Raw genomic sequence first — 27,290 nt, 5'->3', positions numbered from 1 at the left:
ATTTCATATTCAACATTTTAAAATGTATTTATTTAACATTTGTGATGCATATACAGCAATCTGTGACAATGGCTCGCTGGTTTGCATGACAGTGTTTGTGATGTTCATCAGTTGATCCCGTATTTCATTCGCGGATTTGGTTGTGTCGTTATGATACTGGAGCACTGGCTCCTTCAGTTCAAATTATTGCATTTGCACCCCTGCTGCTAATTATGTTGCATGTATGGTCCATGCAGCAATTTCTTAAAATTATCCATGATGTGTATACTGTCATGTTGTCATGTGAGAGAAGCAATAACTGAAATTAAATGGCAGTGAAAGGAACTACAGGAATCTCTCGTTTATCGCGGTTAATGGGGACCAAAACTACCCGCGATAAACGAAAATCCGTAAAGTAGCGACCAATAAACATAAAAAAATGAAATAAAAATTAAAGTCCACAAACGGTCCGCAAGAAGCTGCGAAAGTCAGCAAAACAACTGCGAGTCACATAGAGCAACATGTACAGTACTGTACTCCATGTATATGAGATTTTTTTTAATGAATATGTTTGGAAAAAAATCTGCGATGCACTGAAGCCGCGATAAACGAACCGCGAAATAGCGAGGGATCACTGTACAATTAAAAAAAACATAATAATATTGACAACAAAAAAGGGCCTTGCTATGCCGACAAATTTGTTAAAAATGACATCATGGCTTGAGTAAGATGTTTTACAGGAATTATTGATATTGGAACATTAGGTCTGTTTTTTTCAACACATTGGTGATCAATTTACAAACACTCTTGGTTATCGCAAGTTTAAATTGTATTTTGTTCTTTCCAAAGTCCTGCCTAAAACTTCAGCAAGGTAAACTTACATTTTCTAGCTAGTAACAAAATAAGATTTTTGTAAAACACCCAGACCCCCTCCCCCCCAAAAAAAGCAATCATGAATGAGCAAAGGAGTACATTATGAATCTATGAGCTTCTGCTCATGAGTGAATCCTCACTTGAAGGTGATAAAGTGGATGGTCTACTGTGGCTCCCCAATTGTCAAACATGTGGCACTATGATGGGTAGCTAACTTTACCTGTGAAGACTTTATTCAGACAGCGATGGTGAGTGGAGGGACTTGCCACTGACTGGGCTATTGCTGTAAGGATGCCAGTTACTTCTCTCTCTGTCCTTGTTGTCATGCTTGTGCTTGTGTTTGTGCTTGTGCTTTTTCTTCTTTTTCTTCTTGTGCTCGTGATGGTGGTGGTCGTGCTCCCCTCTGTGTTTCGAAGGTAAGGATGTGGTGTCTTTGGAGAAGGATGGTATAGGCGTGGCCGGCATGGACAGCATTGACTGTTCGACGAATGCTGGCTCTTTACCTTGAAAGAAAAGCATTATTGGGGTGGTAAACACAAACGCCAATCATTGGGTTGCAACTATGTTATATCACCTGGTGTGGAGGGTCTCTCCAGAAGATTGAGGTGATGGTGAATGAAGGCCTGACTATCATGCACAGTTTCCATGTCAATATCTTCATCTTCCGTGTTAAACTACAAACAACCAGAACAAAGCATCAACTGAGGAAAGTCATGTGCAATCTATCAAAAACAAAAAACAAACTAACAAACAATACATGCCAGCCAAACTTGGCAAATGGCATAACAAGAACAATAATAAGAACAAATCATCTACATCCTTACTCTGATCTTGTAGCGCCCAATTCTAACATCATCATCTTGATGCTGCAGTGCCTGTGTGGGTTCGGGTGGGGAGCCCAGCTGAGTCTCGGCCTTTCTTTTGATGCCCTGAGGAGGCTGTCCTACCCCACACACCCCCAGTGAAATAGGATCAGGCTCTTCATCCTCCTGCCAGGGGAAAAAAAACAACATATTAAGCATATTCTGTAATTTTCAAACTGTTTTAACACAGCACAAACCACAGAATAATCTCCTTGCTGTGGATAATTAGAGACTTCCAAACATTGGACAGTAAACTCTTTCATGCACCCTATGATCTGGTAACATGATAAGCTGTCCACTGTACTAACTGCTGTCCCTGAAAGGGTTAAATTTGGCCGGCTTGTGGGTATTGTATTTTCACGAGCATACGGCGCACCATATTAAAAGGTGCATTGTCAGGTATGGATGCTATTTCTGTATTTAATACATACACAAGACGCAGGGATGGTAAAATATATGCTAGTTTAAAAAAGATGGTTGCACGCTCGCATATGTTTTTAAATAGTAAACGGGAGCAAAACTGAGTTTGGTGGTACTTTATTTTATTAAGTATTTAATAATGTACTCACATTATTTTTCGGTCAATCATCATCCAGGCGTGGAAAAAAAAACGTCTCTCTCTCTCTCTCTCTCTCTCTCTCTCTCTCTCTCTCTCTCTCTCTCTCTCTCTCTCTCTCTCTCTCTCTCTCTCTCTCTCTCTCTCTCTCTCTCTCTCTCTCTCTCTCTCTCTCTCTCTCTCTCTCTCTCTCTCTCTCTCTCTCTCTCTCTCTCTCTCTCTCTCTCTCTCTCTCTCTCTCTCTCTCTCTCTCTCTCTCTCTCTCTCTCTCTCTCTCTCTCTCAAAAAAAAATCACCATTGGTGGCAGTCTCTGTCATTATATCCACCTAACTGGTGGATATAATGCATATGTGGTGGTGCATTCCCTCAATAAGTATGATTCAATTTTCATCTGTCCTGCATGAACAATCTATTTGGCCTGAACCCATTTTATGGGTCTATAAATGGGTTCTATTTCTATTTAGAACCCTTATTTCTAATCTATTTGACCTGAACCCATAAAATGGGTTCAGGCCAAATAGATTGTCATCATTAATGACTAAATATTTTTGGCATAGTACTTACAGGTGGGTAATTTAAGCCAACACCATGGATCCCAATACTGGCAGGGGTGTCAATAACGGCACCCACACTCTGTTCAGGCTTGATGGTAGGGTTAAGTACCGCTTTCTTCTCCTTTAGGTTCAACACAAGGCCAAGCTCCGGGAGGGGCAGGCAGGAAGGCCGGGTCAAACCAAACAAAGTGTAGTAGAGGTTCACAGCATCGCAACGCAGGCGCCAATCATGTGAGGTACCTGAATGCAAAAAGAGAACATGCAGAAATAGTGGTTGCATGATTGTTCATGACCTATGCTGTGTTCTGTCATATTATTTTGTTATTTTATGTTAACTATTCTGTAAAGTGCTTTGTTACAGCTGCAGCTGTTGTGAAAGTGCTATATAAATAAAGATTATATTGTAATGGTGGGTTTATTATTTGAGTATTGTTGTGTATTAATTTTGTGTGTCAAGACAACATATGTATTTTTATGTTCAATTATTTTTTGAAAGAACACAATGCCTGAGGATTAAATGTTTATATTATGGAAATTAAATAAAATAGCTGTTGGACCGAGCTGAAAATTTTCGATAATGGAATGTGCATTGACAGCTGTTGAACTGCCAACCAAGATAACATTCAGCATTAGTCAAAGTAATCAGATTATTGTGAAGCCCCAGGGAAAAAAAATGTTGCTAAATCTGTCAAATAATCATATGGTACAATTGGAAAAAAAACAACATACAATGCTTGACATAAATAATGCGCCTGATAACCCAGTGGGTCTTATGTATGATTTTTAAATTTGTATTATTATTTTATAAATAAATAGACCTGTTGATAGTGTGCCCAAAAATATGTTGCAGCTTATGGTCCATAAAATGTGGTAATTAGGTGGAAAACATTGTTTGACTGACAAGCAGGTTGACAGGCACATGTCTGAGACTCACCTGAGTTCATGAGCTTCCAAAGCTGGTCCACCAGAGCTTCATTGCATATAGCTGATTCTGTTGTCTTGGTGAAGGGTGGATTCTTACAAAGCATGGCGAGGATCTTATGTCTTGATAGAAGAACAAATATTCAGATGTAAACATGTGCATTTGGTTACTAATGCAGCAAAACCACCAAAAAAACCCAAACATTCAAACCCTCGGCATATTCCATTCCACCTAGAGAAGTAATACATATATACACATAGTAATAACAAGAACACATAATTACATTTCAACACTATTTCTCATGCGCTTGTAGGGATAATGACTATTCTTTTTGTGAAGATCGATCCTTGACCAGGGGCTCAGGAATTTAAGGGTTCCGGCACGGACAATTCAGACTGTGCATGTTCAAATTGGAGATAACATGTTGTCAGAATTGAAGATTTAATTAGCTGGATTTGAGGGTGGATTAGGGATGAACATCTCACTTAGGCAAATGCAGTGCATGGCTCAATATTCTGCCAACGAGATGGTAAATTCACAATATTGAGAACGCTACCCAGATACAATACAATTCACAACAAGTACGATGCAATATATTTGACATACTGCAAATAGGTGTAACACGGTATGAAGTTACGCAATGCAAAATGTATTGTAACATTGCTTTTAAAATTGTCGACGAAGGGAAAAGCTGCAAATGTCTGATTTTCTTTCACTGCAAACATCGATGATTTCAGAAATTTACAATGAGCTAAATATTGGTTCTTTTGTCAACAAAAGTTAATTACTCAGAAAAAAAGTTTCTTCAGGTAAAACATGTTTAACAACCTTTTTTTCAAATGTTTGTGAAAAAAGCATGCATTTCTTCTTTTTTTAAGGCATTGTGGTGCCTTAAGTCGAAAAGTTACAATTCATGTCACTGGGGAAATGTGGTACTTTGTCAGAGCTGACATTAGAATGGCAAGTCTTGTAAACCTGAGTGGACCATTATATGAACGCAAAGCTCACACTAGAAGTGGTAGAAAAAGTGACATTAGAACCACTAAAATAGTTTTATTCCTATGTTAGGGCAAGTTAGTGACAGACTCATGCATGGAAAGAAGCAGAATGTCAAATTCAGGTGACATCACTGCCTCTGGAATGGACACCTGTACTCCCTCAAGTAAGCCTGTATGCCAACTAACCTGACATAAGGAGCCGGGTCACTCTGAACAAGGTTGAGTAGCCACTGCAGCTCAACTGAACTCTTTTCAACTGCAAAATACATTGACAGCATCAACAAATGAGGTGAACAAAATCTGCATGGTCATCGATCACTGGACATCACAACAGTTAAATTTCCTTTCTTCTGACAAAAATATTCATTTATGACCTCTAATTCTGATCGCATGTAAACACAAGTGTTCATATTATGAGGCGGCATGGCTAGACTATTGTTCTTTTCGTAATGAAAACATAAAATATGGTAGACTTATTTCTGAAGACATTTTAAATTAATTTGGATGTTCGGCCAGTGCTAATTTTTATTCTGATGACCGTGTTGGTCAGTTTTAGAAATCTCCTTCTTCTTCAAATCTCCATTCCCTCTCGCTCACTCAGGTCCTCATCCTCCCTCCACCTTTTTCTACCCTTCTGTACAGTGTCCTTGAGTGTTGTGAAAGGCGCTTACAAATGTGATGTATTATTATTATTATTAGAAATGTCAGGCAGTGGTCACTGTCATGGAATACTGTTATTTATAAATACTGTTATATATAAAAAACCACAACCATAATTTGAGCTTTTTTTTAACCCAATTTATTTACCGGTATTCTATAGAGATGAACCAGCAATGAGATCATGAATAAATATTCTCACCCGTCTCATTTCACACGTTATCTACAGAGACAAATACTGAGCACTTCCTCTAAATGTCTTCAGTCCGTGGATGCTGTTGACCACCGTATGTTGCGTGTAACCGAGTACAGTCAGCTGAAACTTCATAATCTACATGTGAATTTCTGGTTGGCTCTGTATGCAGGTACTGTACACCCATAAGAAGACTGGCCTTGTTCGCTGATTTCCTTTTTTGTCTACTTCCTTTGTAATTTGTCAGTTTTCTCTCCTCCAATCTAAGCAACATCTTCAGCCTGACTGTTCGGCATGTTAGGACTGAACTGGGTACAAGTGCTTAGCTGTGCCGCTCCAGAACATTCCACAAACTGAGTTAAAAGCTTATGCTGGAGTTTTTTTGCCTCACTCAAATTATCCTCAAAATGAGGGTAGTTCAAGTGTGGGTTTTTTCTCCCTCTCTCCCTCCCCTGTGGTTTCTTTCTGACCTTCGGGTTGAGTGAACGCTGGCGCGTTTTGGCTGCCGCTGCTCAACCCGTATTGTTTTGTGCTTTTTGTTATTGTAAAGTGTCCTTGGGTGTCTTGAAAGGCGCTTATAAATAAAATGTATTATTATTATTATTCTTATTATTAAAACATTTTTTTTCATTTGGAACCTTTTCATCTATTAATGTTTTTCATGCTCAAATAATGATAACCTGTAACCTGATAATGTGTCCACTGTAGTAACCGCTGTCCCTGAAATGGTTAAAGGCCAGACAACTGAAATCCACTGAACAATGCCTCTGTTTTTAATTGTTACAGCATGTACAAATCATCCACTTTATTAAAGTACTGCTTAAAGTACTCCACTCAAAGGTGAGTTGAGTTTAGTGATATACTGCGTGTTTTGCGAGACCTATGCTGCTGACTGCTTGGCCATGTCACCACTCTAAACAAGACCCCGTTCATCTGGTCTTTTGTCTGGTTGAATCAAGGTAAAACAAGAAAACATGAACATCATACCACTTTTCCCGCTCAGCGGAATTGTGATTTTATTCCTTAAATCTGAATTTCAGTGTAGAACCCAGGAGCCTATTTTTTAACTCACTCAGTAAAAAATAGTGCTTGTTTTAACATTTTATAAACTCAAAGACGACCAGAGGACAGTGATGATCAATATGTTCGCATCTTACCTCTTGTATAGTCCACCAGAGCTTCGATAGCAGCAACACGGACATCCACAAAGTGGCCATACTCTGCATAGGACCTGAAGAGTGATGCTTCACTTGGAATGTGACCATTTTTTTGAAGTTGACGAATGGCTTTCAGACAACTACGAATAAAGGTTAGGGGATGGGGGAAAAAAATTAATAAATGAAAAAATGCAATTGAATCAAGTATCATCAAAATGAAAATTGAAGCTGAAATGCATCATTGTTCAATGTTATACAGTACAGAAATCAAATTTCTATCACAGTAGGAAACAAATGAGAATCACAACATGTTGTGTTGTATAATTTTGTTGTTATTCTCACTTCAAGAAGGCGCCGCGAGAGTGGCTGCCTTTACAGGAGCTCCTATACTTTTTGTTCTTATACTTTCTTCCTTTCATAACTCCGCTGCTGTAAATGGGGAATTTCTCCATTGTGAGACAAATAACTGTTTTCTTATTCTTATTCAATTGAATCCAGACTTTGAACTTTCGATCTTACCCGTTTTATTGTCTTCAACACAAAATTTCAAACGATACAGACAAGAAGTGCTTTAAGTCCAGACTTTCAGCTTTAAATTTAGTTTTTTTTTCTCTATGAAAACCAGGAGAGCCAGCTCCATTTCCAGCCATATGTGCCCACGCCATGGCACAACTACCACGCTTCACTCATGAGGTGGTTAGTCGAGTCCATCAATACTGGGATATTGACACAATTCTCATCTTTAGACTTTACATAGATCTGATCGGCTGGATCAGATCAGCACATAATTTGCATTTTCATGCAGAAATCGGTGCCCGGTTTTAATGTCATAATTTGCCAATCGATCAATGACGTCAATGATCAGAAGAGCAAAATAAGACATTAGAGCAAACAATTTGTTCACTCCAGGGACGTTCTGTCCTGCCATTCTTATTAATTCAGTGTATAGTCAGATTGTTTTCCGATATCGTCTCTCCTATGCACGCATGCGCACACACGCACACTATGAAAAGGTATAATAAAATGTTGAGAATTGTGAGTGGTGTACAAATACATTTTAGGAAAAACAAATCAAAAGTAGACCACAAGAAAATGACTAACATATGCCCAGAAGCAGCAGCTACCTGATCGTTATCGTGCTTTTGTAGCTTGGTAGTAACTTCTCCATGTTAAGGAATCTAGTGATCTCCTCCAAAATGAGCCGCACATCAGCATTTAAATTGTCCACAGTCCGAGTCTCATTGTTGATACTGATGGCTGGCGTCAAGGAATTGGTCAATGCTTCAAGCAAATCTGCACGGTAGTAATTATCTGAGAACTGGAAAAGGACCAAGAAGAAGAGAATGTTAGTAGACAAGAACTAAATACCGTAAATATGACTTGGATGGCATGTGAAATACACTACAAATTGCTTCAGCCAACTATCTTACTCTAAGATTGTTATTTCTCAAAATACAAACTCCTGCCTCAGGAAGGGACAAAGTAGACTGTTTCTCCTGAGGAGACCACAATCATTCCCTTGTGTTCACCACCGTAAGACTGTGCCACAGCAGTGTGGGCTGAAACAAGTCACCACATTCCCCTCACCACCAGCCTTAATCAACAGACGCATCATACACTTGATTAATTGCATTTTGTATTTGTTTTTTTTTGTGTTTTTTTTTTTAAATCAAATTGTTGTGTGCTGTTATAACACCTGAATTTCCTATGAGGGAATCATGAAACGACAATCTTATTTTACAGAATAATCTAAATTCCTGAAAAGAGAGGAAGGTTTTGACAGTATTAAGAATTTAGGTTGCAGGGTGTGGTTGCTTTGTCTTTACTTTGTTCTTCCTGTTGTCGTTATACTTGATGAGGTCAAGTATGAAGTTGAGGACATCTTTGGGACAAAGGTTCTGCACATCTCTGAGTAATGCCATGGCAACAGGCATCGTCTTGCAAGGAAAACAGAAAAAGGATTTGTTAGTTGATAAAACCGTCAATGACATGAGAGATGGGTAGACTAAAAAGCCTTCCAGGGATTTTGTTTTTCCTTTTTTTTTTAATTCACACATTATAATGCACTATGAATCATTGACACTGCCTTTCCTTTGTCAGGCACATTCTAAAGCTTGTGTATTTACTCTAATGTGGTCTGTAGCCATGTCCCTCAAACCAAATCGCCTCTTTCAACAAACCACAACAATATTACCCAGTTTGGAATACCTTTTGGCTAATACCAACAAATTACCACTGAGTCAGGATACCCAAACATTAAAATATTTAGTATATGTTTTAATCGGGGCATGCTACCTTTTGCAGGAAATAGCTCTGGAAGTTGATGAAGTTGTTGGTCTTCACGATATTGGGACAACTCTTACAGCAGAACATTCTGGTAAACAGGGACTTCATGGCTGGTGGGCCCTGCCATGTGCTCACCATAGCATTGGCAATCTGCAATTATTATGTGCACAGAACAGCATATCGGAATGAAGACATTCTTTATATGTAGATGCAGATGCATACGATGCCATGCCACTTTTAAGGATTTCTGATTTCATCCCCATATTTATCACACAAACAGGTGCTGGGCGAGTTACACCACAATTTGGGAATTAATTGACAAATGTATAATTTCTGCGGCGCCACACAGCGCCTTAGACTCACTGACAATGACGCGAGGGAGCTTGCCGTGTTTGATTGCGAACTTTCCCTGCAGTTTATTTTGGATACAGAAGATAAATATTTTGATGATGATAAGGATTGAGCAAAAAATAATCTGAGTACATCGTTAATACTGCGTCAATTAAGTACAGCCGGTCTAACTTTTTCTCCTGCTGCCTTTTTAAAAACATACGCTAGCGTGCATGATTGCTACTGTATTTTTAAAGTTAGCGTATGGTTTACCATGCCTGCGTCCAAGATTACAATGTGTCTCGTGTATGTGTTAAATACAGAAATAGCACCCGTAACTAACACTATGCCTTTTCATACGGTGCGTTGTATGCTTGTGAAGATACGGTATGGCTGCACACGTTACCGTATAAACTTGATTTAATACAACCAGCGTAGCAAAAAACCTTTCCATATTTTTTTCTTGATAAACAAGAAAATATCTTTCCTTCTGATCCCCAAAGGTACGCTTTAAGGTACAGTTTCATATACCTTTGCCAAACAGAAGCAAGCCTGCATGCGGACTTTGTAGAAACATTGTTCTTGTTCAAGGATGTCAGTCAGGGCCAGTCTGGAGGCAGGAGTTGGGAAAGTTTCAAGGGCTGATATGGCCTCCTCCTAAAATGGATAAAACATGCAGCCAAACAACCATGAAGAACACATTTAAGTTGAAATGATATGCATAGCCAAGTGTGAAAGCTTATCTAAACATGTCTACCACTTGTGATTGGACTGTAGACTATTTCTAAAGAGTGAAACATCTATCTATCCATTATCTGATCAGCTCATCCTCACGTGGGAGCGGGACAGCTTGAACCTATCCTAGCTATGTTTTAAAAAATAATACTTTTTGAAACTTTAATTTGATTGATATTTATTTATCAAACAGTAACTTTTAGGTCCTGTACCTAACACCTCAATACATTTTTTAATCACTTCCACAGCTTTGCTCCATGTTTTTAGTGCCACCAACAATTCAAATGAATCTTACTGTTGAAAGTCATTCGACGCCTGTGTTGACATATCAAGTACAGTTTTTTACACACAATTTGATAAAGATAACTGACTTACCTGTGCAACAACATCTCTTTCATACCGCAGCTGGTATTGCCACATGAAGTCGGCTTGCTCCAGTTCCACCTTCCTCAGAATTGACATGTCTGGATCAATCCGTATCCATAGGAGAGGAGAGTCAGCGCTACATAAGAAAGAAGAAAAATAGACATAAAAGAGCAGTGGTCATAAAATTTCGTGGGATCAGCTGGAGGTAACCAAGACCTCTTTCTCTACATAAAAATTTGAGGTGCTGCCTACAAAAAGCATCCTCTGGTTTTGAAACAAAATCAGATATTCTTGAGAATATGCGAATATTCGGAAGTTGATTTTCGTTGACAAGGAAAGGGAGACCTTTTCAATTATCCACTTTCATCCTCTTTTCTGATTGATGATGGTGAGCTCACACATATTTTGGTCAATCTATCTTTTTTAAAATGAGAAAAAAAACTCTTTATTTTGTCACAACCGTGGTTTTCTCCTCATCAAAATATTCAGGTAATTGTCAAGTAAAATTATTTGGGGGGGGGGGGGTTTGAGGCTGATGCCGATTCTGATATTTGGCTAGAAAATAATATTTGCAACGAGATGCAATGCATAAAATGACTTCTTTGGTCCCTTATGCGCCAGCTTTAATACACTCTTAATACACCTTACACAAACAGCCTGATTGTCATTGTGTGTGCCAGACCATAGTTGGAAAAGGTGAAACAGCCGGTAGTGGGTACCATTCCATCAGGAAATGTCATTGAGAAATTGTGGTTGAGAACCTCTCTGGACATGGTATTGGTCAGTCTCTTCCCTGCATTAAACTATTCTGGAAATGCAAAAGTAGCAATTGCTGTGTTATTTGTCTTACTCCATTGCTGATAAATCCATGTCTACTTCTTCGCCATTCATCAGTGGAATCTTCTTTTTCTTATTTCTAGGGACAAAATAAAAAAAAAATAATGAATAAACATTAGTTCATTAAATAAGACAAACTTTTACATGGTAATGAAGTGCATTTGCTTTTCCTTCGATCCTGTTACAATGTTCTGACTCCTTTTGCTACACAGATTTGTTTTCCATCTGCCCAAGTGAGTGGTGGGTTCTCTTTTTTCCCACCTTTCTTTTTAGACCAAACACTGTCTGTATTTTGTTATAACTGAGCTGTAAATAACCAAGAGAGGATAAAGAGAACTGTAATATTATCAAATCCAAACTTCAGATTAACATGCTGATTTGTGTCGCCCCCAGCTTTATCACTGATGACAAAATGAGTGAAATCCCTTTCATCTGTGTGTCCCTTGAATTGGGCCCTGGGAATTATACAAAGTTGTGAATTGAAAGTTGCAATCTTGTTCGAAATCAACAGCTATCTGCGATATGCAAACCGGGTGATCCAACAAAGGAAATTCAAGCCAAGTGGTGATTGAATTTTGTCTCCAAAATAATCTGTTGTTATCGACACGGATTGTCCTCCTGGATTGTCAACCCCCACACCCGTGGGGTGGGGTTTGTTAAGGTCACAGGCGAACTGGAGCCTATCTCAGGCGATGCAATGGACCAGTCGGCAGTCTATCGCAGGACACATATAGAGAGCCGCTCTTGGGCAATGAAGCAGGACGCAAACAGAGTAACCATAGAAAACCCACAACGCAGGAAAAGGAATTTTCCAACTGAGACTTCAACTTCGACTGACTGCCAGGGAGCTGTTCGATTACTATGCTGCCATTTCCAAATTGTTGGTGAATTAAATAAAATATGACAAGGGACACTTTCAGTGTAAATTTGTGTTTACTTAGTGGAGGTTTTAGTGTACCTTCGGCTTTTGGAGTGACATGGGATATCATGTTTGAGGCTATTCTCCTCGATCTGCAAGGTATGGTTGAATGAGCCATCGAGTTCCTGCACTGTTACCTTGATGGGACCCTGGGGGATGCACAAACATTTGAGAGGATAGTTAGTGTTTGGTAGAGACAACACACGAGTGAAAATATCAGTTTATTAACACCATAAAATGATACAATGATTACGGCAGCCCACCATGAGAGTTTTTTTCTCATACAGTGTAATCATATACAATACCTTTCATCTTTATAATGTAGAGCTTGTTTTGGTCAGAAGGGTTATAACAAAATTCTAAAACCAAGATTACGAGTGTTTTTTTTTGGGGGGGGGGTGGACATCTTGGGTTTTCGGGCCGCCATCTTGGAATATTAAGTGGCCGGTGGTTATTTTTTTGGGGAAAAAAGTAGGAATTGGAGAGTGTATATGTAACCAATGTGATGCTAGTAGCACCCTTGCAATGATCATTTTACTTATCTGCTCCACGATTTGCCATGCTGGCATACAGCTTTTCACAAATTGAATATTATTGTGCTGACTTGGATATGAAAAACCGCCTGCACAAGTGACAATGCAGCTGAATCTATAGCTAAATTAGTGGGTCTGGGAAATTGTTGGCAAGGCAGGGAAGTGATGCTTGATGATGTACTCATGTGCTACAAAAAATCCTTTCATTGTCTTGGGCACTCAGTTGTTTCCCACACTCTGAGGAATGGCTCTGCTTCCGCTCGGAGAAGCAAGCGGCCACTCGCCAGCGAGTGAGGCGGAAGAGAAGATGGCCAAATATCGTCAGGAATGCGCCGGTGAGATTCAGCCAGCTGGAGGTTATTATAAGTCTTGCAGGTCCAGCATTATGTTTGCCAGGGTGAGGTTTGGTTCACTGTTGAGACTGATATGCCTCTAAAATCTAAGGATATCTTAAATGAGACAATTTCACCTTGGCAAAAAATGTGCTGTTAAATGTTGATAATTCTTGATCCTGAGGGCATTTAGATGGGCATTTAGATGAACACATCAGTATGAAAAGAACTGAAATACTCACAACATATTTCTGAGTTCCAGAGGATGTGTAGTCTTGGCGGATCTCCAATTCCAGAACATTCCTCTTTCTGTTGAATGCAAAGCTGCCATAGAATTTTACCACAGCACTCTGATCTCTGGTTATGAGCGAGTTAAGACAAAAAAAATAAGAAAAAAAATCAGCTATAATTTGAGTAATTTGCGTAATTTTGTGTTCTATATGTTTCCTGCCAAATATTTTTCGGCAATAAAAATACTTGACAGCTTGCATAACAATGAAAAAACAATGACTACATTTTGCAAGAAAGATAAAGATAAACTTTTACAGGCCATATAAAATGAACTGGCCAGCCAGATATGGGCCAAGGCCCGTGAGTTTGAGAGCTGTGGAGTTAAGGATACACCCATTGTTTGATAAGAGGGGAAATATCCTTGCCAGAGACATTAGAGATGGATTTTAAGAAGGCATGAGTAGATAGAAGCATCTGGCTCCACATGTGACTCTGGTATCTTTGCGAGGAGGCTGTGCTCGCCAGACTCAAAAGCTTGTTGAAAACCTAAAGGAAAAATACACAAAATAAGAATTTTGGAAATGTAAATCACGATTTTTGTTCAGGATCGTGCCATTTGTTTTTGTATTTTCGGTTTAATTTACAGGTCCAACATGTTAAGGACTGCACACTAAAAGCCCATGGTCGCCCAGCGTGGAGGACTGACTGAAGGCCAAGTGAAGCTTGAGACAGTTAACATACTGGTGGACACACCTCCAAATGAAGTACCTTTACCGCAGATGTGAGAACCAATACCACCCCCATACTATCGGAGGCATAACAGTAGAATACTTGTTCTTTAGCGCCCATGGTGTTTCCTTTGCCTTGACTGTCATGTGGCCAGCACATGTTATATCAGGATATGAAGATCGGACAAGCGTAGTCATATGTGTTACCTTAAAATGTATGAGACATGTTTCAAGCAATAAACTGAAACGTCTGTAAACAGTTTTTACTCCATTGTCATTGCAGTCAATGGAGAAAGCAAAATTATCACATCCTTGAGCAGCCCTTTGAAGTCGGATGGGGTTTATCCCATGAAATTCTGGTTTTGAAGACTACTCCTGCTCAAGTTCTTCCAATCCGTTTCCTTGCAAGTTGACAGCATTCTTCCACAAGATCACGATTGAACAACATGAATGGTACTCATTAAGTAAATTCACTCACCTCAATAATTAAATTCAATATGGATTGACTCAGTTCACGTGACCCTACTCATGTTCTGTTCAAAACATAAGGACTACAGAATCATTCATTAATATTTTTAAACCAAGCAAACTTCATCAGCACAAGACTCTCTTGTTGTTTGTCCTCCTCAGGTGATGACTTCATATAGCAAAACATTTTTACGCACAAGGATTGGCCACTGGATAAGGGATCGCGAAGAGGAGTGGCATCTCCGTGGGTTTTTTTTGTACACCGAGCAGCTCATGTCGCATGTTGAAAAAAAAAAAGTTTTATTGTTTGTAAGTACATTGTGCAAAAACACACTTTGCTGAGTTACAGAAATTAAATCGATCAGTCTGATAATTTGGAAACCCAGCAACTGCATATTTTTTCTTAACTACTCCGACTACATAGCCGGAGCACAAAATTTGAAAACCACAGCCCAAAAGGGCACACTGTCCGACACAGTGCATACCCATGTACCGGTATTCAAAACTCAAGTTAAAAAAGAAGACACCTCACCTGCAACATGAACTCCATGCTGATTCTGTTTTCAATAAGTCTCATCACCAAGTGAGCCTTACATTGGAACATTTTGTAGTACTCCCATGACAATGTGTGCGGGTGCTTCAGTGAGAAGTGAAGGTGGGGAGTTGGGCTGGAGAAAGAGAAGGACGGCCGTGTATCAGCATTCAATTTCAAATTGTTTATTTACCATTTCAACAGTTAACTCATTGCTGTTAAATTAAAATGTATTACTTGTCTTTTTCTTTGCCTCCACTAAAAGTTGGGTGCAAAAGGACACCTCCCATCTTCAGTTCATAGTCCACAATTTTGTCCAGCTCCTGTGGCAATATGAATATTTTTAGTTCAAAAAATAGAATATACTCAGTTTGTTTTAGCACTGATTGGCTGGCAACCGGTTCTGGGTGTCCCCCGCCTACTGCCCGACGACAGCTGGGATAGGCTCCAGCGCCCCCCTTGTCACTCTTGTGAGGATTAAGCGGTTCGGAAAATGGGTGGATGGACGTTTCAGCACCATCAAATCTTGCATGTCATGTCTGGATACCATGCAAAACCAATGGATCAGACATTTGCAAGTTTGCTCTTTCAAGAAGCATTGCCCAATGTGAGGCATGCCTTGCAAAAAAAGCACTCAGAATACCAACGATGAAGAATTGTTCAATCGTCTCGCTCTCGCTCTCTCTCTCCTTCCATTGTGCTTTCCACCCTTCACTGCTGAGTACATAACTGTTTTATAATGCTTATTCAAGTTGAAATAAATGGCCAGAAAAACAAAAACAGTTAGGTAAAGAATTCAACAGCAATAACAGTGGAAGATCTACACAGGAATTCATAATTCTACAGAAGTGGTTATCTTCAAATGGCAAGGAAGAGAAGCAATGACATTATGAATTATATTACAGTAATTGATTGTCCACAATATACAGTGTGTGAGTAATGCCTTAAATCCTTATGTTGTACACCAAAGGGATAATGGCCGTTTGTCAATTAGAGGCACAGGTCCCAAGTCTGTGTAGAAAATGGGTGGGTTGCAAAAGGACATGAAGCATAACAGCTGTGGCAAACAAATTATGAAACGTGGCGACCCCTGTTGGCCAAAGTTACGACGTTATTTTCTAATTTTGCATGGGCAGAACCACAGTTGTCCTTACTGTGATGGCAAGAGCTACTGGCCTCTTTAGAGAATCACCAATTGAAATTAGGCAATCCCATAAATCCATCTATCTACACTTATCTGTCCAAAAATAAGGCTATAATCACTCTCTCCCTCACTTTCTCTCTAGCTGGATTTATATCTATCTATCTATTATTATTATCATATATCAATATACGCCTATCTATGTATAACAAATCGTAATTAATTGTACAACAAGAACGATGATTTCATTTTTATCAGGGCAACACTCTTGAGACGTAGGAATTTGGTTCCTTACACTTAATAACAGTTGGAGAAGTGAATAACCATAAAATAAATGTAATGGTAAGGGGAAGCAGTGAAGGAATTATTGAGGTCTTATCACTTAGCTGAGGTTAAAATGACTCACTGAGAGGGACAGAAAGAGGGCCATAAAAAGAAAGGGAAAGAAAGACAGAAACCGGGTGATACAGTTACTCCATTTGTGAGCTCCTGCTGTTGTATGATGATGCACCGTGGTGGATCATTCCCGTAGGGGACATACCACATTACCGTAACCCAATGCTAGCTGCCAAAAGAGCTTGCTCTGCAGCCAGCACGGACTTTCTTCTGTAAATCCGTATGAAGTAGCAGCAAGGAGCTGCGTGAAGCAGATCCCCTCCTGATGTCAAATCAACTACCCTATTAACAAGAAGCACTTTCACCAAAGAGGCCAACAAGGAGTCGCTAATCATAATAGGAGAGTCAGGAAAGACCCAAAGTAAGATCTTTGGTGTTCAGTCGACCACCAACATGTACCTCACTCAGCATGAGTTTGCTCTGATACACACATCTTGGCAATTTGTCCAGGTTTACAAAAATATTTAAAGCATTAAAAATAAAAATAAAGCTGATACCTCTTTGATCCAGTGCCGATATTCATTCACTCCAAAGGTCTTCTTCAGATAGAGGCCAAAGATATAGCCTGAGATTCCCTTCAAAACCCACTCGTCAGCCCTATAAAAGTAACAACATTTAGGTTCACGTTAAATTACGTATGCCCTCAGTTACTTTCTAAATGGTTGCTAAACTAGAAGTGCTCTGTACCGTCATTTTTAATCCAGTCGTTTGCTAAGCCAACGTTGGCTGGTGACCACACACCAATTTGCAGAAATACGGAACAGGTTGTGTCATTTACAGAGGTCGCCCCGGCCATTTTCCAACCAGCCCGGTATTGGGCCTTTGCTGACTTTAATTGTGAGGTAGTGAATATACTCAAATTGTGGTGATTGTCTTTGCATGTATCCATCGTTGGCAGTAATTAGCAGCAAATGATACAAAACACTTTTTACGAGACAGCTTTCCCCATTATCAGTTACAGTGAGCTTTTTTTTTTTTAAACCACTGATCAAAATACATCAACACTATCTCACAATACTGAAACAAATTTAGCATAGCTTCACTATGTGAACTTCAAGGGTCTTATCTGCAGTATTGAAATTGTTATTTCAACATCAATTCAGAGTGCTTCCTTAAAATTGATATTACAAAAAGGGAGTATGTGTTTGATCCTGGACTCGACCAGTGAGTGAATAGTGTATAGGCTATTTATCAAGGAATGTAGGTGATACAGCAGGTGTCAGGGAGCCTCTTTCGCTGAAGCTGTTTAGTAATATAGAGGTAGTCATCTTGGGATACAAGAACTAATGTACAGAAACCATGATCAATAGCTTTGATCATTGTCGGCATGGTCTAGGGTTTTGTATTTGGGTGAATGGCACATTAAAGTCACATTACATGACATGCATATTTTTGAGTATAACTCAATTTTGGGGCTAGAACGGATTAATTTCCATTCATTTCAATGGGAAATATGACCTTGAATAATGAACATTTTGAGTTACAAATGGGCTTACGGGCTAACAAGAGGTTCCCCTGTAAACCAATTAGCCATACACTACATTTACTGTCTTTCAAATGCAACAATACTATATCCATCAGCCCTCTTGATGCAGAAGATATAGAAAATGTGTCTCACCAAGACATCCTGGAGATGAAACACCCAAAAAACTGTTGAGCCAAGGCCTGGGCAAGGCAACGACGTGTCAAGGGGGTCTGGTCGATGATCATAGCACTATGAAGTAGGTTGGTGCTGGAAAACATGGCAAAGCCCTGTGAAAAACGTAAGGACGCGGCGGCATGGACATAAACCCAATCGCCAACAAGGTAAATGTTGATTTATATTCTTATCACTTACAATAAAAGTGTTTCATTTGTTGAATAATAATCATCAGGAAGGAAATGGGATTTATTTTTCTAATTCACACTTTTTATTTAGTTCATTACAACCATTTGTATGAAAAACCTTTGGTGCTGAAAATTAAATTTGAAATAAGCTGTCAGATCATTGTGAAAAAACTTGTGCATTAATGAACAAGGCAGCGAGTAGCTATGGGAACAAATGTGAATGGTACGGCTCGTTGCCCATCCTCACTTATTAATACAGTACAGTGTATTACAATAATATGCTACAAAATGGCACGCTGCAGAGAGTCAAACTCACTCAGCATCGGAGCTATCTTTCCCGATTGGTTAGGAGGGGGAGTGGGGGAGAAGGGCAAGGTGGCAAGTAGGCAGCACGAATGCTGGATGTTAAAAGTTAACAAAAAAATGCCCTTTGGGACCATTACTGGTGCATTCCGACTTAATTTGCCTGTTTGATGTTACGTTATGTTTAAAATTAAAGAAGATTGAAACTACAAACAATTCAACACGGTGTCCCTTTAAGTTATTGGTTTTCACTGTATTTCGGAGAATTCATTTATTTATGTTCATGCATTGTTCCTATTTGGGAGCTTCATTCATGGTACAGATACATTGGATTTACAAAACCTTGTAAAAAGGGGAAAGGTGTCCTTTTGATTTCATTTGACGTCTCGGCTCAGCAAATCAAAACGTTTTGAGGTCAGTTTCCCTGAGAAAACCCTTCCAACTGGCTGCTCTAAGGCCTGGCACTCATTTCATTTTCCAAAGTATGAAGAAATTCTAATCTCTTGCCTAAGCACTTACAGGTTCTTGCTGACACCTGTCCCACACCAGTTGATGCCATGGAATATGTATTTGGGTAGCACTATGTTTGCTAGCAGTGTCCAAGCTGGCACAGAGCATTTCTGAGCAGCTACCACTGCGATTAGTTGACTTTGGTCAAGGAGGAAGAACTACTGAGTCATGATCAATGCCTTTGAACTGTTTTCATGGCAAGTTATTTTGTCACTCTGTCTTATACTGACCCCATGTGGCCAAAGCAGGCACACAGTAGGTATCTCATATTTCAAGGCAGCACTGCCACATGTATTGGAAACAACCATGAAACAAACAAGCAAAAAAATAATAACAACAAATAAATAAATAAACAAAAAGGATTTAGACCAAATCGTATGCGTACCTGAAAATGCTCATGGAAGCATAGGAAGACACTTGCACATAGGACTCATCCACAAAAACAGTCTTAAAGCAGGAGTAAGGGTAGCGGCATGTTAGAATTTCTTCATAGAACTCAAAAATCTCATGCAGGTAAGACATGGAATGCTTGAGAAGTGGCAGCAGTTGTGGCAGGCAAAAGTGGGTGACCTGATGGCGGGACAGAAAGAACAATAAAATTACAGTTAGACTCTCTCAGGCTTAGCATACTCTGGTCAGGGATGTAGAGGACAACTGTTTAGATTTCAAAGTCATTTTTCTGAGCAGGAAATACTGATCCCCCCCACCCCACCCCAAAAAACATGGTTCATCACCGCTCATATTTTGTTTTGTTTAATGTTGCTGAGACAAACTGCCCACTGCTTCAGGGTTGGGTGACACGCCGAGAACACATTATGTGACATATTGCGAATGTGGCAATAAATAAACTTTATTTCAGTGGCACGGTTCACAGTTGCACATTTCTCCATTTGAGACAAATTAAAGTTTTCTTATCTTATCTTAACCACAAACTCACCTCATGCATGTAGGGGTCTACAAGAATTTCAAAGGGCCCAACAGCCAGGGAGATGTTGGGTGCTGCAGTTGGGATAGGTAGGACATAGTGGAAAGTTTTCTTCCTCATGTCATGTGTGTAGATTGTCTCGATGAGGTCACCGCATGACACTGCAACCATGGAGGAATCTATGGTGAACTCTAGCTTCCATGTGCACAGCTCTGAGTAGGAGTCCACACAAGGGAACCAGAACCTAAGGAAAAGGTGAATTAAGGCACAGTAAATTTCAGATTAAAAAAAATAAATAAACATAACAACAACAAAATGTCATTAACACGGCATCAATCAATTCATGAACATTTTTGTTTTCAGTGCTTGCGTTTGTCTCTGTAGTTTCTTTTCTTGTTTTTTTTTTTTGGTGGGGGTGGTTGTGTTCAGTAACTCTAGATTGACAGTTACTGTATTGGCAAAATGTTTTACTGTGATGAGGAAGTTTGTTTACAATATGTAAATTGAATTGCTTTTAATTTGTTGAAGCATTTCATTGAAGCATAAATGCCTTCAATGAAACGGGCACAAATCTCTGGATGGATTCATCAATGAATATTACTGATTGAGTTCCTAAAATGAATAGTTCACCAAATGTCAAATAAGAATACTGCTCATATTATTGATTAGAGCATTTCTTACTATACATACAGTATATACACATTTACATACACATACTGTACGTACAGTACGTATTAGGGATGTAACAGTATCACAATATGAACCTTACGATGTGATGATTTTCGCAATATTGTGGTCAGGTGGACGATATTAGAAAGCTCACAATCCTGTTTAAAAACTCACACGAGTATCATGGTCTATATTGATCACAGTTCTGTGTTCTGATGAAGCAATCAAAGAGTTGTCTTTGTTTTGTTTTTTTAAGGGAGATGTGGTGCTTTTAATATCATAACGCTAGCACACCTTTCTAAACTTAACTCTTTGGAAAATTTGTCTTCATGCTTTTCCAAGCCCACTACAAATGTCTCTTCTGCCGGGGCCCGAAATACAGTTTTATGCATGACTTCAACACTTGCATGATTCCGCAAAGAGACGTTATTGGACTCCAGAGACACAGCAACTTCAATTAATTGCTTGTTACTCACCAGTGGCCTTTTATCAGATGCTCTCTTAATACAATACAATTGCCTGGCGGGGCCTTTCATTAATCTGCCATTACTTGAACAATCCGATTTGACATTTGAATCACATGCACTCGCTCTAGCTCGCTTAGATTGATGTCACTTGGGCAGATTCAAATTTCTGCAATTTTGATTTCTTTCACAAGGCATTTGAATATTCCACACTTTTCATCAGCATGAGCAATAAATAAATTAATTCATTAAAAACGTGTTTATATTATTTACCGAGTGGAGTTGTGGTGTCCAAAGGAGAACACGTGAGCAGCTCTCTCTGCCATACTGCCTTCCACATCATGGATAACAAAGTGGAGACCTCCTTTTGGCTGGTCCAGGGAAAATTCAATGTATACTTTTAAAAGATGTGAATCTGGAGACAAAAGCATGCAATGAACATCGGATTTTAGTAACAATGTGACAAACACCTTTTGGAGAGCAAATTCAAATAAGTCAGTCTGGATGACATTACACAGGCACCTGGCACTTTATATTTACATGCATTAAAGAAAGCCGATCAACTGTATGAACTGGATTAACACTACACATGAAAAATACAGTATTTGTCTTCTAATAGACGTAACGTTTTGAATGAGAAGTTTAGATTTGTTCCATGATGACGCTTGTGATTTAAAACACAAATTAATGGAAATCCTATTGATCAGTTCCACTTCCTGATAAACACCAACAAAATGGAAAAAAAGAATATTCAACTTTGGCAAAATGGGAAAATCACATAACAATTAAAGTTAGCATTAGGAATGAAAGAATTTGCCAGCAATCTTAGAGAATTTTTTTCCTCTCGATTTTTCGAGACCCACAGAATATTGCTGAACTTAACTGTATTTATAGAGCATTTTAAAACAACCAAAGCTGTTAACAAAGTGCTGTACATGGAGCAAAAATTATTCATTGAATAGCAAAAAATAAAACAATAAATTAAAAATAAAGAGAGTACAAAGCACAAAAACAGTAAAACAGTAAATCAAATCTCATGCTGAGTCAAAAGCCAAAGGATAAATATGAGTTTTAAGTATGGACACTGTTGTTGTTGTTTTTTTCTGGATTGGCTCACCATCTCCTTGTTTCCACAGTTCAGAAGGAACCTTGATGACCAACTCCCCATGTCCTGCATCGGGGTCCACAGCACTCACTGCCGCAGTATATGCGCTAGAGAAATAATTCAGGTTCCTTCTGTGGAAAAAGACAAATCATACACTTCATTTAATTGAGTAAAAATGGCACATTGACAAGTTTATTCAAATATATGTAAAATAACAAACTGCATCATTCACTCTCGAAATGAGCTGTACTAAATCAAATTGAATCCTAATTCCACTGAGTCGAACCGAATCAAAAGGGTCCTTGAAACGCTTTGCACCCTACATACAAAAAAACGTATTGATTTGTCTTTTCTAGAGATATTTGCACCCGTTTAATTCTGGTGATTGTAAACTCTGACGTTGAGTTTCCCCCATGATTGGGTCGTTCTCAGAATGTACATAGTATGGGCCAGCCGGTTGTTGAAACTCTGACTCACTTCGAGAGTCTTGGATTAACAACTTGACTGAGATTTGTGCTGTCATTTGTGTGTGAATGTATTTCGAGCAGTGAAAAACAGCCATAGCGACCACTTCCGCTTTATGACATGTCAACACACTCATGTAATTAGGAGCCCTTCATATCCTTAAAATGCATCCGCTTCAAAACAGTTGTAACCAATAAACTGGCAGAATGGCAATGCAACACAAGACCGTTTAATCAAGTCTCTCGCTGTCCATATGTAATGGACAGAAAAAAAAAACATCAAGTGCAGTTCCTACTTGTTCCACACGATGCCACCGACGATCGACTAAAGTAATGTACGGTACTGTATATTTCCACTTAAACCACTTTAAAAAGTTGAACTGGAAGTTCAATGGGTTCAATGGGTTCCCTGCAGAATACAATCATCACATGTTTTTATAATTCCTTTGAGTTCGTTGAGTTAAAACAATTTTTTTAACTCAACGACCGAGTACGCTATGTGTCAAGCATTGAGTGCAGTTTTATTGGTAACACGCGTTCAATAAAATAGATCGCTAAATTATTTCTAGATGTGTCAAGTAGCAAAGTAGAAATATTTGGTTACCTTACTTAAGTAAAGATTTGGGGCATCTGTACATTTTAATATAAAATAATCATTATAGGGCGGCATAATGATTGATTGGTTAGCACATTCGCCTCACAGTACAAAGGTCGTGGGTTTGAATCCGGGCTGACAGTTTGCATGTTCTCCCCTGAGTGGTTTCTGGTAGTCCGGGTTCCTCCCACATCCCAAAAGCTTGCGAGCTACGTTAATTGAACACACTAAATTGTCCATAAGTGTGACTGTGAATGGTTGTTCGTCTATGTGTACCCAGCGATTGGATGGTGAGCAGTTCAGGTTGTAGCCCGCTTATCGCCCGATGACAGCACGGATGGGCTCTAGCACATGAGGCTATGAAGTTTTTGAGAATAAGCGGTTCAGGAAATAGATGAATAATCATTACGGCCTTTACATCAAGTTTTTGAGCCGAGTGAGGTCTTGGATCCTTTGCCCTGATGATGCGGCACAAGCATTTTCCCTTAAAGTCAGGTCAAAACATTTGGGGTGGATTCCTCTGATTAATTAGTACTCCATGAACACGAGATTTGTCCAAAAAAAATCGAACATCGAACATACTAAAAAGAAAATTTGTGACTTGACTTCCAGTTCAATGCATTTTTTCTCCTTGCATTACTTTTTTTTACTTTTATACTTTAACTTGTTTTAAAACCATTACTTAAGTAGAAAGATGTTACTTCAACTTCCAGTGACCTATTTTAAAAGACCAGAATGTATACTTCTACTTGAGTAATGAAGATGAATACTTTCGAAATCTATGCAAGAAAAAATAATAAATGCAAGATTATTTTGCAGGCTATTTCTGTGGTGTATCATTGAACGCAAGGTAAGTATGAAAAAAACAAACATCTATGTGGTACAATCACACTTTGTGATATAGTAGCAGACTTAGGCCCAATTACATGTCACTCAATGCATATTTTCTCATGCCTTTTTCTTTTCATTATGATGCTGTTAGGCAGTTTGCAAAAAATTTGAGCAATTTTGTACTTGACCCACAGCAATAAAAAAAATGATTTTGTATGATATCCAACATAAATTCATCCTCACTGGAAAAAAAAACGTGTTGACGTGTACTGTACTTACTGTTTGGACTCACTGTGGCACACTTCTAATGTAGGGTCATTGTAAATGAAAGGAGCTTCAAGATCATTTATTCGAACCCTGTAGATACGGCATTGTTTACTGTTCAACTTGATCCTGTTAAGGTTGGCTACTGTTGGGATTATGGTCAGCTCAACATAGCCCTGAGTGATTAAAAAGAAAAAAAGCGGAAAAACAAAAAAATATTTAGTCAGGGGAAAAAAACACAGCACAGACTATTGTCTCGAAAATACAGTAATTAATGTCACTGAAATATTACAACACTGCTCTTATTATGATGCAGTACAATTAGACACCACTGCAAACTACAATCAAAATGATTGTAATAATGATGTTTAATAAATGCCGCTCTGATAGTATCAGTGAAAACTAGGCATCATCACCTTATCAATCAAATGTTTGATGGAGCACTTGAATTGGATAGCATTCTACGAGATATTGGTATATCATTATACTACGCAAGTATTCATGATGTTGCAGTCTGAATGTGGTACAAGTTTAGCCTTGTTGAGGTTTATACTTACAATTACAGATTTTCTCTGGAAGTTGATGTTGTTGATGCACACAACCTGGTGGGTCGTAAAAGAAAAGGCATAATGACATTACATAACTTTATACCAATAAAATACAATATATTGTGGTGTTTTCTAGTCATCTAAAGGGAATAGTAATACATTTGTAAGCGACATTTAACTCTCGTTAATATATCCATGCGAACAAAGATAAGATACTTATAATTTAAAAGGCCGTGGACTCTCAAATCCTTTATCCCTTTTTCTGTTCATCTTCGTTTCGTTGTCAGCTCAACCGTGTCTCATCACTTGAGTCGTGTTGGTGGCTCGTACGGTGCAATAAATCGCTTCTAGATCAGGGCAAACAAAGCTCATAAGAAACACAATGAGATAAAAAGTGATTCGACTCCACGCACAGCATTAAGTGACCAGTCAATGCAGATATATACTTGTTGGACCCACTCGGGATTGTTCTTCAGAGATCACGACTCCAAGTGGATTTTCTCCATTCACGATAAACGCGTCCAGGCATTTATGTCAGCAACAACTAGCAAAAGTGAATTACAGCCAAAGAGTTCTCTATAATCTTAGAATCGCGACTGCAAAGCTCCATCGTTTTACGCTATTTTAATTTTTCGGTCTCTGGCGCGAAAAAAAAAGACTATTCTCTGCAGAACTGCGCTTTCCTAACTGCATTTCTGTCAACAATGTGGAATTCTCGACGAAAACAAGATACAACAAGATGCAATAAGGTTTATTCCAAGACGATGGACATGAGCGGAAGTCGTACGGCATCCTAATTGGGACAAAATAGGCCGCGATACAAGCTGTATCCGTAAAAAGTAACGCAATAGTAATGGAAGAAAGAAACCTTATGATGTTGGAATGGTTATCCCATAGTGCCCATGCAATAACTGCCGACGCTCATTTATTTACATTTTATTAGTTTTGGTACTATTGCTGCTGTTATTTTCTTCTTCTTCTCCTCGTCCTTCTTCTTCTTCTTCTTTTTCGAGCAACATACAGCTTGACCGACATCTTGAACCGGGGGTCCAGCCCGCCAATTCATTTATTTTTATTGAGACTTTAGCCTTTAGTACACTTGTGTCAACAAATAAATCATAATCCGCAGAATTTTTAAAAAGCGTTTTTTATGGCTGATTGGTTCGAAACATTTAATTAATTAAATTATTATATCATTAATCACACCTCCCGTCTCATAACTGCCTGTCTGGTGTTGATTAATACAAAATAAGTACATTATTTTGTGTCAAACGAGGTAAAGAAAAATCCGAAGAATGAGATAGCCGGGGACTCCCGGTTCAAGATGGCGACTACGTCTTCACGTCCTCAATCGGCCAAGGATTTTAATGCTTTTTTCGCAAATGGAAAATGATACTGCCTCTAGTGGTTATTTTAGTCAATTACGCCAGCTCGTTGAATTAGCCCCGCCAACCGACCTGCCAACGTGGGGGCGACGTTCCCATCAAAACCAATGCTTGGAGATTGATATTCAAGTGTCCGGTTTCTGGAGAGGAAATCATACATGCAAAATTGATTTGGAACTGAAAATGACTTAACATTCATTGCAGTGTATGTCAGCCAGGAGGAATGGTCGAATAATATAATATTATTGTTAAATATTAATATAGTTTGAAATATTTATAATTTATCCGTAATTTAATCATTTGTTTGCTTTCACAAGAGAGTCCTGACTTTTGACTTTCACCTTTAATGTCTGCATAACGAATATTCACAAAATTACAGCTGTGTTTTTGTTGTTGTTGTTGTTTAAAATCAATTTAGCCTGGCTTGTAGACAGGAAAGTAAAGTTTGTGCTATGAACAATGCGGATTTAAGAAATAAAAACTGTTTGTAAAAAAACAAAACCCAAATTGTTCATTCAATTACATTGTCATATTTTTTATTTAATATTGACATATTTTTATTCTTAAATAAATGTTGAATAAAGCCCTTGCTTCAGTTGCCTAGCATTAACCTCCAAAAAACGGTCTATAAAAAGAAAAAACAAATTTGTCATTCAATTATATTGTCATAGTTTTATTGTTAAATAAATGTTCAATGAAACCCTTGATTCAGTTCCCTTGCTTAACCTGCAAAAAAAGTTAGAAAGTTGCCCCTCAAAATAAGTAATTGATTTGCAAAACTGCTCCGTAAAGAAAAAAAAATCGCTTTGAACT

The 27,290-nt window shown here is 38.7% G+C and overlaps 1 protein-coding gene across 2 annotated transcripts; it reads right to left on the bottom strand.

Moving 5' to 3' along the window:
- Position 1: 1 nt before the first annotated feature.
- taf2 (TAF2 RNA polymerase II, TATA box binding protein (TBP)-associated factor) lies at positions 2–25,892 on the bottom strand. Of its 2 annotated transcripts, XM_052066417.1 has the most exons (28): positions 25,552–25,892; positions 25,313–25,462; positions 25,102–25,156; positions 24,560–24,720; positions 22,403–22,521; positions 21,559–21,700; positions 20,165–20,396; positions 19,613–19,797; positions 18,206–18,319; positions 17,085–17,184; positions 15,288–15,373; positions 15,051–15,186; positions 13,714–13,868; positions 13,334–13,448; positions 12,266–12,375; positions 11,321–11,386; positions 10,480–10,606; positions 9,901–10,026; positions 9,049–9,189; positions 8,580–8,690; positions 7,878–8,071; positions 6,754–6,893; positions 4,933–5,002; positions 3,761–3,870; positions 2,837–3,066; positions 1,677–1,841; positions 1,427–1,526; positions 2–1,355 (listed from the first exon to the last, which is right to left on the bottom strand). In XM_052066417.1, the coding sequence occupies exons 2-28, from the start codon at positions 25,360–25,362 to the stop codon at positions 1,084–1,086; spliced, it is 3,612 nt and encodes a 1,203-aa protein (XP_051922377.1). In that variant the 5' UTR covers positions 25,363–25,462; positions 25,552–25,892; the 3' UTR covers positions 2–1,083. The 2 variants fall into 2 exon arrangements, with proteins under 2 accessions (XP_051922377.1, XP_051922376.1); XM_052066416.1 differs by having other exon boundaries at positions 25,313–25,892.
- Between the last annotated feature and the right edge of the window lie 1,398 nt (positions 25,893–27,290).

This window comes from Hippocampus zosterae, chromosome 5 (genome assembly GCF_025434085.1).
Source record: "Hippocampus zosterae strain Florida chromosome 5, ASM2543408v3, whole genome shotgun sequence".
In the NCBI taxonomy this organism is placed as follows: domain Eukaryota; kingdom Metazoa; phylum Chordata; class Actinopteri; order Syngnathiformes; family Syngnathidae; genus Hippocampus; species Hippocampus zosterae.
Note: the sequence above shows the minus strand (reverse complement) of the source record. Positions and strands in the feature narration are given on the sequence as shown.

Bases quoted from the DNA above. Each gene is read 5' to 3' on its own strand.
- taf2 (XM_052066416.1), bottom strand. From the start codon at position 25,362: ATGAACAGAAAAAGGGATAAAGGATTTGAGAGTCCACGGCCTTTTAAA. The intron at 24,721-25,101 runs GTAAGTATAAAC...TTAATCACTCAG, and splicing joins TCCAGAGAAAATCTGTAATT to GGCTATGTTGAGCTGACCAT. The intron at 8,691-9,048 runs GTAGCATGCCCC...TTTCCTTGCAAG, and splicing joins AGAGCTATTTCCTGCAAAAG to ACGATGCCTGTTGCCATGGC.